The sequence below is a fragment of the Panthera onca genome, chromosome B4 (genome assembly GCF_046562875.1).
Source record: "Panthera onca isolate mPanOnc1 chromosome B4, mPanOnc1 haplotype 2, whole genome shotgun sequence".
Classification (NCBI taxonomy): Eukaryota; Metazoa; Chordata; class Mammalia; order Carnivora; family Felidae; genus Panthera; species Panthera onca.
Genome location: NC_138345.1, coordinates 43,269,886 through 43,282,843, shown reverse-complemented (window position 1 = coordinate 43,282,843; position 12,958 = coordinate 43,269,886). Strand labels below are relative to the sequence as shown.

Below are 12,958 nucleotides of genomic sequence, written 5' to 3'. Positions count from 1 at the left end.
ATGGAAACAAACGAAAATGAAAATACAACAATCCAAACGCTCTGGGATGCAGCGAAGGCAGTCCTGAGAGGAAAATACATTGCAATCCAGGCCTATCTCAAGAAACAAGAAAAATCCCAAATACAAAATCTAACAGCACACCTAAAGGAAATAGAAGCAGAACAGCAAAGGCAGCCTAAACCCAGCAGAAGAAGAGAAATCATAAAGATCAGAGCAGAAATAAACAATATAGAATCTAAAAAAACTGTAGAGCAGATCAACGAAACCAAGAGTTGGTTTTTTGAAAAAATAAACAAAATTGACAAACCTCTAGCCAGGCTTCTCAAAAAGAAAAGGGAGATGACCCAAATAGATAAAATCATGAATGAAAATGGAATGATTACAACCAATCCCTCAGAGATACAAACAATTATCAGGGAATACTATGAAAAATTATATGCCAGCAAATTGGACAACCTGGAAGAAATGGACAAATTTCTAAACACCCACACTCTTCCAAAACTCAATCAGGAGGAAATAGAAAGCTTGAACAGACCCATAACCAGCGAAGAAATTGAATCGGTTATCAAAAATCTCCCAACAAATAAGAGTCCAGGACCAGATGGCTTCCCAGGGGAGTTCTACCAGACCTTTAAAGCAGAGATAATACCTATCCTTCTCAAGCTATTCCAAGAAATAGAAAGGGAAGGAAAACTTCCAGACTCATTCTATGAAGCCAGTATTACTTTGATTCCTAAACCAGACAGAGACCCAGTAAAAAAAGAGAACTACAGGCCAATATCCCTGATGAATATGGATGCAAAAATTCTTAATAAGATACTAGCAAATCGAATTCAACAGCATATAAAAAGAATTATTCACCATGATCAAGTGGGATTCATTCCTGGGATGCAGGGCTGGTTCAACATTCGCAAATCGATCAACGTGATACATCACATTAACAAAAAAAAAGAGAAGAACCATATGATCCTGTCAATCGATGCAGAAAAGGCCTTTGACAAAATCCAGCACCCTTTCTTAATAAAAACCCTTGAGAAAGTCGGGATAGAAGGAACATACTTAAAGATCATAAAGGCCATTTATGAAAAGCCCACAGCTAACATCATCCTCAACGGGGAAAAACTGAGAGCTTTTTCCCTGAGATCAGGAACACGACAGGGATGCCCACTGTCACCGCTGCTGTTTAATATAGTGCTGGAAGTTCTAGCATCAGCAATCAGACAACAAAAGGAAATCAAAGGCATCAAAATTGGCAAAGATGAAGTCAAGCTTTCGCTTTTTGCAGATGACATGATATTATACATGGAAAATCCGATAGACTCCACCAAAAGTCTGCTAGAACTGATACATGAATTCAGCAAAGTTGCAGGATACAAAATCAATGTGCAGAAATCAGTTGCATTCTTATACACTAACAATGAAGCAACAGAAAGACAAATGAAGAAACTGATCCCATTCACAATTGCACCAAGAAGCATAAAATACCTAGGAATAAATCTAACCAAAGATGTAAAAGATCTGTATGCTGAAAACTATAGAAAGCTTATGCAGGTAATTGAAGAAGATATAAAGAAATGGAAAGACATTCCCTGCTCATGGATTGGAAGAATAAATATGGTCAAAATGTCAATACTACCCAAAGCTATCTACACATTCAATGCAATCCCTATCAAAATTGCACCAGCATTCTTCTCGAAACTAGAACAAGCAATCCTAAAATTCATATGGAACCACAAAAGGCCCCGAATAGCCAAAGTAATTTTGAAGAAGAAGACCAAAGCAGGAGGCATCACAATCCCAGACTTTAGCCTCTACTACAAAGCTGTCATCATCAAGACAGCATGGTATTGGCATAAAAACAGACACATAGACCAATGGAATAGAATAGAAACCCCAGAACTAGACCCACAAACGTATGGCCAACTAATCTTTGACAAAGCAGGAAAGAACATCCAATGGAAAAAAGACAGTCTCTTTAACAAATGGTGCTGGGAGAACTGGACAGCAACATGCAGAAGGTTGAAACTAGACCACTTTCTCACACCATTCACAAAAATAAACTCAAAATGGATAAAGGACCTGAATGTGAGACAGGAAACCATCAAAACCGTAGAGGAGAAAGCAGGAAAAGACCTCTCTGACCTCAGCCGTAGCAATCTCTTACTCGGCACATCCCCAAAGGCAAGGGAATTAAAAGCAAAAGTGAATTACTGGGACCTTATGAAGATAAAAAGCTTCTGCACAGCAAAGGAAACAACCAACAAAACTAAAAGGCAACCAACGGAATGGGAAAAGATATTTGCAAATGACACATCGGACAAAGGGCTAGTATCCAAAATCTATAAAGAGCTCATCAAACTCCACACCCGAAAAACAAATAACCCAGTGAAGAAATGGGCAGAAAACATGAATAGACACTTCTCTAAAGAAGACATCCGGATGGCCAACAGGCACATGAAAAGATGTTCAACGTCGCTCCTTATCAGGGAAATACAAATCAAAACCACACTCAGATACCACCTCACGCCAGTCAGAGTGGCCAAAATGAAGAAATCAGGAGACTATAGATGCTGGAGAGGCTGTGGAGAAACAGGAACCCTCTTGCACTGTTGGTGGGAATGCAAATTGGTGCAGCCGCTCTGGAAAGCAGTGTGGAGGTTCCTCAGAAAATTAAAAATAGACCTACCCTATGACCCAGCAATAGCACTGCTAGGAATTTATCCAAGGGGTACAGGAGTACTGATGCATAGGGGCACCTGTACCCCAATGTTTATAGCGGCACTCTCAACAATAGCCAAATTATGGAAAGAGCCTAAATGTCCATCAACTGATGAATGGATAAAGAAATTGTGGTTTATATACACAATGGAATACTACGTGGCAATGAGAAAAAATGAAATATGGCCTTTTGTAGCAACATGGATGGAACTGGAGAGTGTGATGCTAAGTGAAATAAGCCATACAGAGAAAGACAGATACCATATGGTTTCACTCTTATGTGGATCCTGAGAAACATAACAGAAACCCATGGAGGAGGGGAAGGAAAAAAAAAAAAAAAAAGAGGTTAGAGTGGGAGAGAGCCAAAGCATAAGAGACTGTTAAAAACTGAGAACAAACTGAGGGTTGATGGGGGGTGGGAGGGAGGGCAGGGTGGGTGATGGGTATTGAGGAGGGCACTTTTTGGGATGAGCACTGGGTGTTGTATGGAAACCAATTTGACAGTAAATTTCATATATTAAAAAAAATAAATAAATAAATAAATAAATAAATAAATAAATAAAAAAACAGTGGCTTATGTCTTTCCTTAACAAGAAAAAAGTAAAATTCAAAGAAATGCAGTTTCATTCCTATGAAGGAAATTGTTACTTCCCTCCTTATTTGCTTTAGTCTTAGTATCTGAATAAAATCATATGTTAGTGAATCTCCCAACATCCTTTTCTGATTCTGACTCCTTTTCTTGAAGATTGTTGGGCATAAGCATTATTCAAGGCAACCAAAGTACATAGAACCTTAATTTTTAGAAAAGATTTGACACTATTTCAACAACAGAGACTACATTTCATTAAATCCTTTAAACTAAAATCTAATTAAGATGGGTTGAAGAAGATTAAATGGCAATCATTGCTTAAGCAAATGTATCTTCCTATGACTTAAGATTTGTTTCTTGGTCCGTTGACCTGTCTTAGGGATATTTTTACAGATTGATTTAAAGTTCATGGTCAAGTGATGACTAATATTGCAACATAACAGAACTTAGATCTTGGCTTCTACTGTTCTTTGCAGGACACTGCAGTCTGTCTTCTTGCCATGACCCGCTACATGAAGTTAACCTTCTCTGATGACCAAAACACCGTCACCTTACACAGTGAAGAATCCAGTGAGATTTTCCAGGTTAACAGTGACAATCGCTTACTGGTCCAACGTTCTGAACTAACAAAAGCACATGGACAATATACAGTAGATGTGGAAGGACAAGGTTGTACATTTATCCAGGTAATGGAAATCTACCTGAGGCAGAAATAAATATTTGCCAGTTAAAAAGCAAGACTATCCTTTTAGTTATAGATAGAGTGTTATTTTACCGTTGTATATTTTCATTATTATCTCCATTCTTTCTCTCACTGATATTTCCTAATCAAAAGCTGAAAATGCAAGTTATTTTATGAAGAGACACTTACAACTAAAGATAGCTGGGTAACTGAGAAGTTTCTCGAGGAATGTCACTGTTAGAAAAAATTCTGATATTTCCATTAAATTATGTAAAGGTTCTTACATCTTCTGAAAACTGAACAATTACATTTAGCTTTATTCCCTGATGGTAAAGATATAAAATAAAGTGCATTAGAAATAAATATAGAAGGGGGGTGCCTGGGTGGCTCAGTTGGTTGAGCGCCTGACTTCAGCTCAGGTCATGAACTCACAGTTTGTGAGTTTGAGCCCCACGTCGGGCTCTGTGCTGACAGCTCAGAGCATGGAGCCTGCTTTGGATTCTGTGTCTCCCTCTCTCTGCCCCTCCCCTGCTCACGCTCTGTCCCTCTCTCAAAAATAAATAAACGTTTAAAAAATTAAATTTAAAAATAGAGGAAACAGAAGTCCTTCAATTTTTACTTCAGGATAAATTTGTCTTATGATTTTCTTACGATTTGCTTTTCTTTTTAGGCTACCCTGAGGTATAACGTACTCCTACCTAAGAAGGCATCTGGATTTTCCCTTTCCTTGGAAATGATAAAGAAAAACTCATCGGATACATTCCAGAGCAATTTTAACCTGACCGTAACCCTCAAGTGAGTGTCCCATTTTGACATCAACTCCCAGCTTAGACAGAGGGCGATAGATCAAACAATAATTATTTTAAATAGTAGCAAAATAAATATTAATGATGGCATCCTCAATGAGTTCATATGTTGGTGGTGATATTTCTACAGCATAGTTACTTTATAGCTCTCTCTGTACACACCAGTTTAGTACTTATGCAAGTATGATTTGTATTATAGGCAAGTATAAATTTGAAAGCTTCTGCTGGAAATATATTCCAGCAATGCTCCCATTTGTGTGTGTGTGTGTGTGTGTGTGTGTGTGTGTGTGTGTGTAAGATCTGTCAGATTTGGGCAACAGAGATACTATTTTTTTTCCTCCTGAAGACCACACAGTGGGGCCAGTACAATGAAACTTACAAATACTGGTTCTCTAACTATGCAGAGCAAAATTTTATATTTTTATTATTTGGAGTAGACAAAATCATTCTCTTGAATTAAAATATAATTTATCGATGCCGGAGAGCTTTAATCCTAGTTAATATGTGGAGAAACACCGAGTAAAATTAGTTTGGGGGATTTTTCTTAGGATTTCTGAATGAAAATCTCTTAAACATCAGAGCTAAGATAAGAACTACATACGCTGTGGAACCCTCAACTTCATGTCCAAACAATGCTGTCCAGAGTCAGGGACATAATCTAGGGACATAATCTAGTAGTCAGGGCACGACTACTCTAAGATTCTGCCAACATCTTGCTTTCTAAACAAAGATATCCTTTAAGTATTGTGCAAATCTAAGGCTAACATAAGTATATGTCATATAAATTTATCAGCTTTGTTTAAAATTCATGATTTTGAGGCCTCGGGTAAACTTAAAACAGACTGGAGAGATTCTGGGTCCAGATAATTCACTCTTTACTCCAAATTACGCTCCTTTGTATCTTCTCATCCATTATTATTCTAGTTGTGCCTATTCTCAGATGTTTGAGAATGACTTTCTTCGCCCTGTTCCCTCTTCAGTTCTTGCCTTTGCTCCAGACGTACAGACAGTTGGCATCTACGTCTCCATCATCCTTGCCTTAATATAGGTCACTTTTCCAGACAGTTGTCTCAACTTGTGTTTGTTTTTAAATTTCAGATATACTGGAATCCGCAATAACTCCAATATGGCCCTTGTTGATGTAAAAATGCTGTCAGGATTTACTCCAGTCATGGCATCTATTGAGGAGGTAAATAATAGAAGCCTAAAACTTGAGCACGGGAAAGGCTATAGTGTATACACGGAATAATTCGTTAACAAAACAAAATAGTGCAATTTTTCCTTTAAACGAATATATGCAGAGTTCATTTATTTTTGCTGTCACACTGGAGGGACGGTGTTCTTAATTTGTACCAATTAGAAGTCATTTTTTCCCATAGTTCATAATTAATTTCTTTATTTAGTTCTTACTTGTGTTTATAAAAATATCATGGCATGGAACACCCGGGTGTCTCAATTGGTTAAACATCTGGTTTCAGCTCAGGTCATGATCTCACAGTTCATGAGTTCGAGCCCTGCATCGGACTCCACGCTGGCAGTGAAGAGCGTGCTTGGGATCCTCGCTCTCTCCTTTCTCTCTCTCTCTCACTCTCTGCCCCTCCTCTACTTGTGCTTTCTCTCTATCTCAAAATAAATAAACTTTAAAAAATATCATGGCATGAGGGAACGTCCATAAAATGGATTCCTGACAATCAGTTAAGTAAAAAGCATGAAACATTCAATACTAGAAGATATTCTTTAATATCTATTCTCCATCCCTCCCTGCCAATTTCTTTAAAGCTTGAAAATAATGGCCAAGTGATGAAGACTGAAGTCAAGAATGATCATGTTCTTTTCTACTTGGAAAGTGTGAGTTGAGCAATAATTGTTTTTTTTTTTTCTTCCGTGGCTTTCTTTTGATTTCTGAAGGTAATTGGATGCTTGTATTTTATTCATACATATATGAATTTTTATCCAGTTGACCTTTGAATGACACAGGTTTGAACTGCATGGGTCCATTTACACAAGGATTCTTTTTTTTATAAGTGCAATACAATACTGTAAGTATATTCTCTCTTCCTTATGATTTTCTTAATAACATTTTCTATAGATTTAATGTAAGAATACAGCATATGATATAACATACAAAATATATGTTAATTGGTTATGTTATAGGTAAGGCTTCTCTTCAACAGGAGGCTATTAATAGTTAAGTTTTGGGGAGTCAAAATATATATGCAGATTTTCAACTGCACAAGAGGTCGGTACCCTTAACCTCCATGTTGTTCGAGGGTCAACTGTATATCTGATGGGGTTTATTAGAAAATATGGGACATTAAAGATGCTCAGTGTTCTTCCATTCCCACTTCTCCCTCTTAACTCTAAATGTAATTAGATATTTAAGATATTTAATGATATCTAAATATCACTAGATAATAAGAGTTAACAAGCGTGTTCATATATGCTTTAGCTACTTTACTAGAACGACTCAAGTCAACAATATCATTTTCCTGTTTTTCATTCCTCACAGCATCTAACATAGTATGGACACAGAGTCGTAGAATTCATGTAGAGTTTAACTGGAACTCCTAACAAAGGCTGGCATAAGTTTTAGAGTCGTCCCTTCTATGTGTACATCATTACCTTTCACATAAATGCCTGCATTACACTAATGTTCTGAACTAGATTCTTTTCACTTCAATATAAGCAATGGGACTTCAAATTTCTTATAATTTAATGTCACCTAACACATGATTTTGGCATTATGTGAGATACTGATACCCTAGTTCTTTTTTTTTTCAATATATGAAGTTTATTGTCAAATTGGTTTCCATACAATACCCAGTGCTCATCCCAAAAGGTGCCCTCCTCAATACCCATCACCCACCCTCCCCTCCCTCCTAGCCCCCATCAGTCCTCAGTTTGTTCTCAGTTTTTAAGAGTCTCTTATGCTTTGGTTCTCTCCCACTCTAACTTTTTTTTTCTTCCTTCCCCTCCCCCATGAGATCCTGTTAAGTTTCTCAGGATCCACATAAGAGTGAAACCATATGGTATCTGTCTTTCTTTGTATGGCTTATTTCACTTAGCATCACGCTCTCCAGTTCCATCCATGTTGCTACAAAGGGCCATATTTCATTCTTTCTCATTGCCACGTAGTACTCCATTGTGTATATAAACCACAATTTCTTTATCCATTCCTGATACCCTAGTTCTATTTAATTGGGTAAATCATGAACTTCTGGATATGATTTGCTCAATGATTTTCTCTTTGCAGAACTGCTGATGTATTTGTACCTAATGTATTTATCATTTGCGTCTTCGTGTGATGTAAACCTGATATATTTACCATTTGTATCTTTCTAGGTTTTTAGTACAGTGAACAGTTTTACTTTCTCTGTTGAGCAAAGCAACCTTGTGTCCAACATACAGCCAGCCCCGGTTATGGTCTATGATTATTATGAAAAAGGTAGGCAAGCAACGCCCTTGCCCTAAAGCTACTGAACATGACCATGATATCTAGATCTAAGACTCCCTGAGCCACTAAATTTTCCAAAATCAACCTCAGTCATCAAATACTAAACAGTAACTGGTTTTACTTTCTATATTGCTTTTTTCCCCTCCCTGTTATATCTTCAGACTGGGCCATTTTCGAGTTACCAAAGATTTTCGGCACCGAGAATCTTTTTGATATAGTGTGAGAAAGCGCCCCTTTAACTTGAAATACAAACCATTCGACACTTCCAGTCTCTTTGTTGCTCTTACCATTTCATGCTACCTTTATGGACTTTGATTTGAGAAGGAGAGTGGACAATACTCTGAAATGTTATAAAAAACTCTTGATAGATTAGGTTCCAAAACAGTTGCTAAGATGTTGTAAGGACCATAAAAATTTTCCATGGAAGCTCAGTGCTATTAGTTTCTCATTGAATGACACATGAAATTTGTCAAGTAGCATTTGAATTCCTGCTCTTGTCACTTACTAATTGAATGTACTTCATCAAGCGCTTTAAACTTTAATACGATATTTTTGGATTTAGAAAATGGAGAAGTGATTGACTGTCTTACAAAAGTATTGGAAAGATAAGACCTAATGTATCTATATAGTCTGACATAATCTGATTATAGAAAGTTGGAAACTTAATAAGGGGCGAACTTTCTCTTTATTTTCCAGATGAATATGCCCTTGTTACTTACAACATCAACAGTGTTTCAGATTCCTCGTGAGAAAAAACAAAGCACCGGAAAAGGTAAGGAAATTACAAATACTGAAAATATATCTGCAACGAAAGCCTAAAAAGATAAAAACAAAGATGAAACAAAGGGAAGTCTGCCATATGTCACAGGGTTTGAGTAGCTATGTGTACTAAATGAGTATCCTGATAGTCAATAAGATTTTATTTCTTTCTTTAAAATAGCTTTAAAGAATTTCCAGCTGTATACGTGGCTTTTGTACATGACTCATTTTTTAAAACCTCTCATCTTTGTTTTATAAGTTGATAAGTCATCAAATATAGATGCACATACATTTATACACATTCACATATAGATTAGATGTGTATGTGTATTTGTGTGTGTGTATATATGTATGTTTGTTCAGCAATGTCTATACCTGTCTATCCATCTGTCTATCTATCATCTATCTATCTCTCTCTCTATGCACACACAGTTATTTATTGTTTAACCTATGTTTTTAAATTCCAGATGGAAAGCTATTTACTTTGAATAAACTCATCTTTCTGTATCAAACTTGGAAGAAAGCCATGCATCACCTCCCATATTGAAGAGACCACAGTCTTCCGTGACTTCTTATCAGATTGTATTTTTTATTGTCCCATAAAATGCTTTCATTTCTCATCTGAGTCTGTGAGTTTCTCTTCTTTCAATACATTATATGTAATTTTCATCCTGGGAAACTTAGGACTTTCTTTGATAGCGGCTCTCATAATTTGCTTTACTGGTGTCAATTCTGAAGTCAAGTTTCTAGACGCTATGGTGTACAGACTATGGGATCCTCCAATATCCAGAGAAAGGGCAAGAAAGCCAGGGTCAGTGGACGTGAGGGAAAGAGATGAAGTTAAAGAGGACTTCATATGGGCTCAAGGAAATAAAAGAAACACAGGCAACACAAAACACACAGACTCTTCTCCATGAAAGATCATCAGAGAATAAGAGGAAAAGTACTTAGAAAGTCACAAATTAATTGATGAATTTATTAATTTCCTTTATATAATTGAGAGAGAAGTCCAATGGCATTTGATCTTTTGAAAAATTATTATACTGATTAACACAGGCTTATGACTCTGCTGAGATACTACTACAAGTAAGAAAAAGATACAGATAAATTCTCCAGTTGCTGAGCTGAAAAAAAAAATGGAAACAGAGTATCCTGGACTCTACCAGTACCCCCAAAATTAAAAATATAGTGTTTGAAAAGAAAATGGTTAAAACTTATTTTTGTAGTATCTCTGCCCAATGTATATTGCTCACAGGGCGTCAATTACAACTGGGCCCTTACTAAATGTTTATTAATTGATTCATCATAGATACACTGTTGGGGTGAGTCCACAGGTGGTGCCACAAAAGTTTATTTGATTGGGTTAAGAATTGCTTTATACCTTCTCAGTTCGCTTATTTTACCAAAACATGGCACATCAGATGTGTAGATACAACATCAGTACTCCATGCTTTTAAAGACACCCTAGGCTCTATTTAAATTAAAGAGTTTCATTCAAGGAAAATATGACTCCTTGGTACATGGTAAAATAAGGGGAATTTACTTTGTGGTAAATAATGTCCCTATGTGGGAAACTTTTTTTTTTGTGTGCCTAAATAAAGAATTCTCAATCCTCATTTTACGTGGCACGTATTCAATAGTCTGCGGACATAATAAAATCGTTTCCCCAATTCTAAGGAGGCAAGGAGGGCACGATGCAGTCTGCTAATGGCTGTATTTCAAGGCACAGAGAAATTCTAGAATTTAATGTTTACTTTTCCAAAATGTCTTGGTGTCACAGTGAGGATGAGAGGTAACAGGGAACTGAGATCTATGTATCTTCTAAAGAATGAAAGACTATTGATGAACAATATAGCTCTGTTACTTGCCCTTTTCATTGAAACCTCTGTCCAGTTTATGTTGGACAGAAAACCAAAATAATTTTCCTGGTCCACATTTCAATATAAAATGGGGCCTAAAGGAGTACTTGGGTGGCTCAGTGGGTTAAGAGTCTGACTCTTGATTCTGGCTCAGGTGATGATCTCACAGGTTTGTGAGATCGAGCCCCACATTTGGCTCTATGCTGACGGTATGGAGCCAGCTTGGGATTCTCTCTCTGCCCCTCCCTTGCTTGCACACGTGGGCATGTGAACTCTTTCTCAAAATAAATGAATAAACATTAATTAATTAATTAATCAATTAAATGGGGCATACCAGACATTCCAGTTTAGGAGTATTGAATGGGAAATGCCAAGTTTTGATGCGATTGTGTGTGTGTGTGTGTGTGTGTTTAAGAAAAGATCTTTAGTAAACTAGACCACCATGGAATATTTAACGGAGGATATACAGCTTTGATCTAGGTGACACTTGCATTATCAAAGCATCATATGACACTTGTCCCCCTTGCCCCTCTACACAAAAGTACTTGGACAACAGGAATAATTCATTCCATCATGTTTTTATGTAGCCATCACACTTTTTTGTGTTTGCAGTTTGCTATGTTGTGTTTACATTTAACTGGTACATGAAATACTTAACCCTAACATCCCCTTTACTGTCTTCTAGAAATCTCATCCTCTTTGGCCTCCTCCTCATTCTATCAATTTTTCTTATTTCTCTTGTCTTGGCCTCTTGCCTTTTATTGTTTTATTTTTCTCCCATCATCCCTTAAGGATTTGATCCCCTCCCATAATATACACCTTTTCCTTCTCACTCTCTAGATACCAATTGATCTTCTTCTTTTTGGCCCCACTTTCTTTCTCCAAACACTAAATAATATTTTTCATCATGATTCTAGCAAGCCCTCTTCTCTTCTCTTTATACATACTAAAAATCCTATGATTTAATTTGCATCTATATTTTTTATGTTTCCCAAATATATGCCTCTCTTTCTACATTTCAGCCCCGTGAATCCCACTGCCTACTGTACTTCGTTAGCCACATGTCCCACAGGCGCTTCAATAACATTCATTATTTACCCCCAAACTAGCTTATTTGACAGAGATCCTTATCTCAGTGTGTGACAATATGATCGCTAAACAGTTATCTAAGTCTCAACCTTAACTCCTTCCCTGTCTCATCTCTTTCATTTTACTTATTTACTGTTGGTAATGGACCTGTGTTGACCTATCACATGAATGATTCACTGATCCATTTGCTTTTATCCACATTGCCATGTCGCCTTAGGTCAGACCACCAGTCTTGAGGGCCCACATGTGCCAAAAATCTCTTCGAGATGGTGGGGCTATAGCAATGAATGAAAATAGTAAGAAATGGCTATCCTTGTGGAGCTCACATTTGAATGGGAGATATACACAATATATGTAATCCAATCAAACAATATATGTAGGCATAAAATTAACATCAGAGAAGCAAAATATAGGAAATAGGAAGGTGATAAGTGTTAGGGAAAAGAAAAACTGTAGAGATGAGTAAGAGGACCCACAACATCCAAGGAGACAGGAAGAGGAGAAGGACTGAAATACTGAGTAGATTTAGGTCCGACCTCCTTAAGGCAGTGACATTTGAAGAAGGGTCTGGAGGAGGTGAGGGAGTTAACTACATAGATGCATTGCGGAAGAATCTTCCAGGCAGTGAGAGCAACTAGAAAAGCAGGAAGGGAGGAACATGTGGTGGAAACGTGTCTTCTGTGTTCACAGAGCAGCAACTACTTCAGTGTGACTAGAATTGAGAGAGCAGAGGGGAGCATATAGCAGGGGGGAAGGAGGTGGGAATCATAGCGGGGAGTTAGATCAGGTAGGGCATTGAGGGTCACCATTGGGACTTTAGCTTTCCCATCTCTCGCAACTTTTCTTTCTTTTTACAAAAAGCATGCATATATACACAAGATATGGTGGTCCTGGGGGAGACCCCCCCAACACACACACACACACACACACACACACACACAGCTTTCGGATGTAAAAGTGCAAGAGTAGAAGTGTGGAGATCTGATAGATGCAATCATGTAA

The 12,958-nt window shown here is 37.3% G+C and overlaps 1 protein-coding gene across 2 annotated transcripts in view; it reads left to right on the top strand.

Moving 5' to 3' along the window:
- Positions 1-9,628, top strand: part of LOC132694753 (ovostatin homolog 2-like) — a 60,384-nt gene extending 50,756 nt beyond the window's left edge. Inside the window, exons 30-36 of one of the 2 annotated variants that reach the window (XM_060658437.3) lie at positions 3,784-3,993; positions 4,660-4,784; positions 5,894-5,984; positions 6,575-6,643; positions 8,138-8,240; positions 8,946-9,021; positions 9,476-9,628. In XM_060658437.3, coding sequence (XP_060514420.2) covers positions 3,784-3,993; positions 4,660-4,784; positions 5,894-5,984; positions 6,575-6,643; positions 8,138-8,240; positions 8,946-8,998 — 651 coding nt within the window. In that variant the 3' untranslated portion in view covers positions 8,999-9,021; positions 9,476-9,628. Of the gene's footprint in view, positions 1-3,783; positions 3,994-4,659; positions 4,785-5,893; positions 5,985-6,574; positions 6,644-6,703; positions 7,648-8,137; positions 8,241-8,945; positions 9,022-9,475 lie in introns of those variants that run through there. The other variant, XM_078450106.2, reaches the window with a different exon arrangement.
- Positions 9,629-12,958: the final 3,330 nt, after the last annotated feature.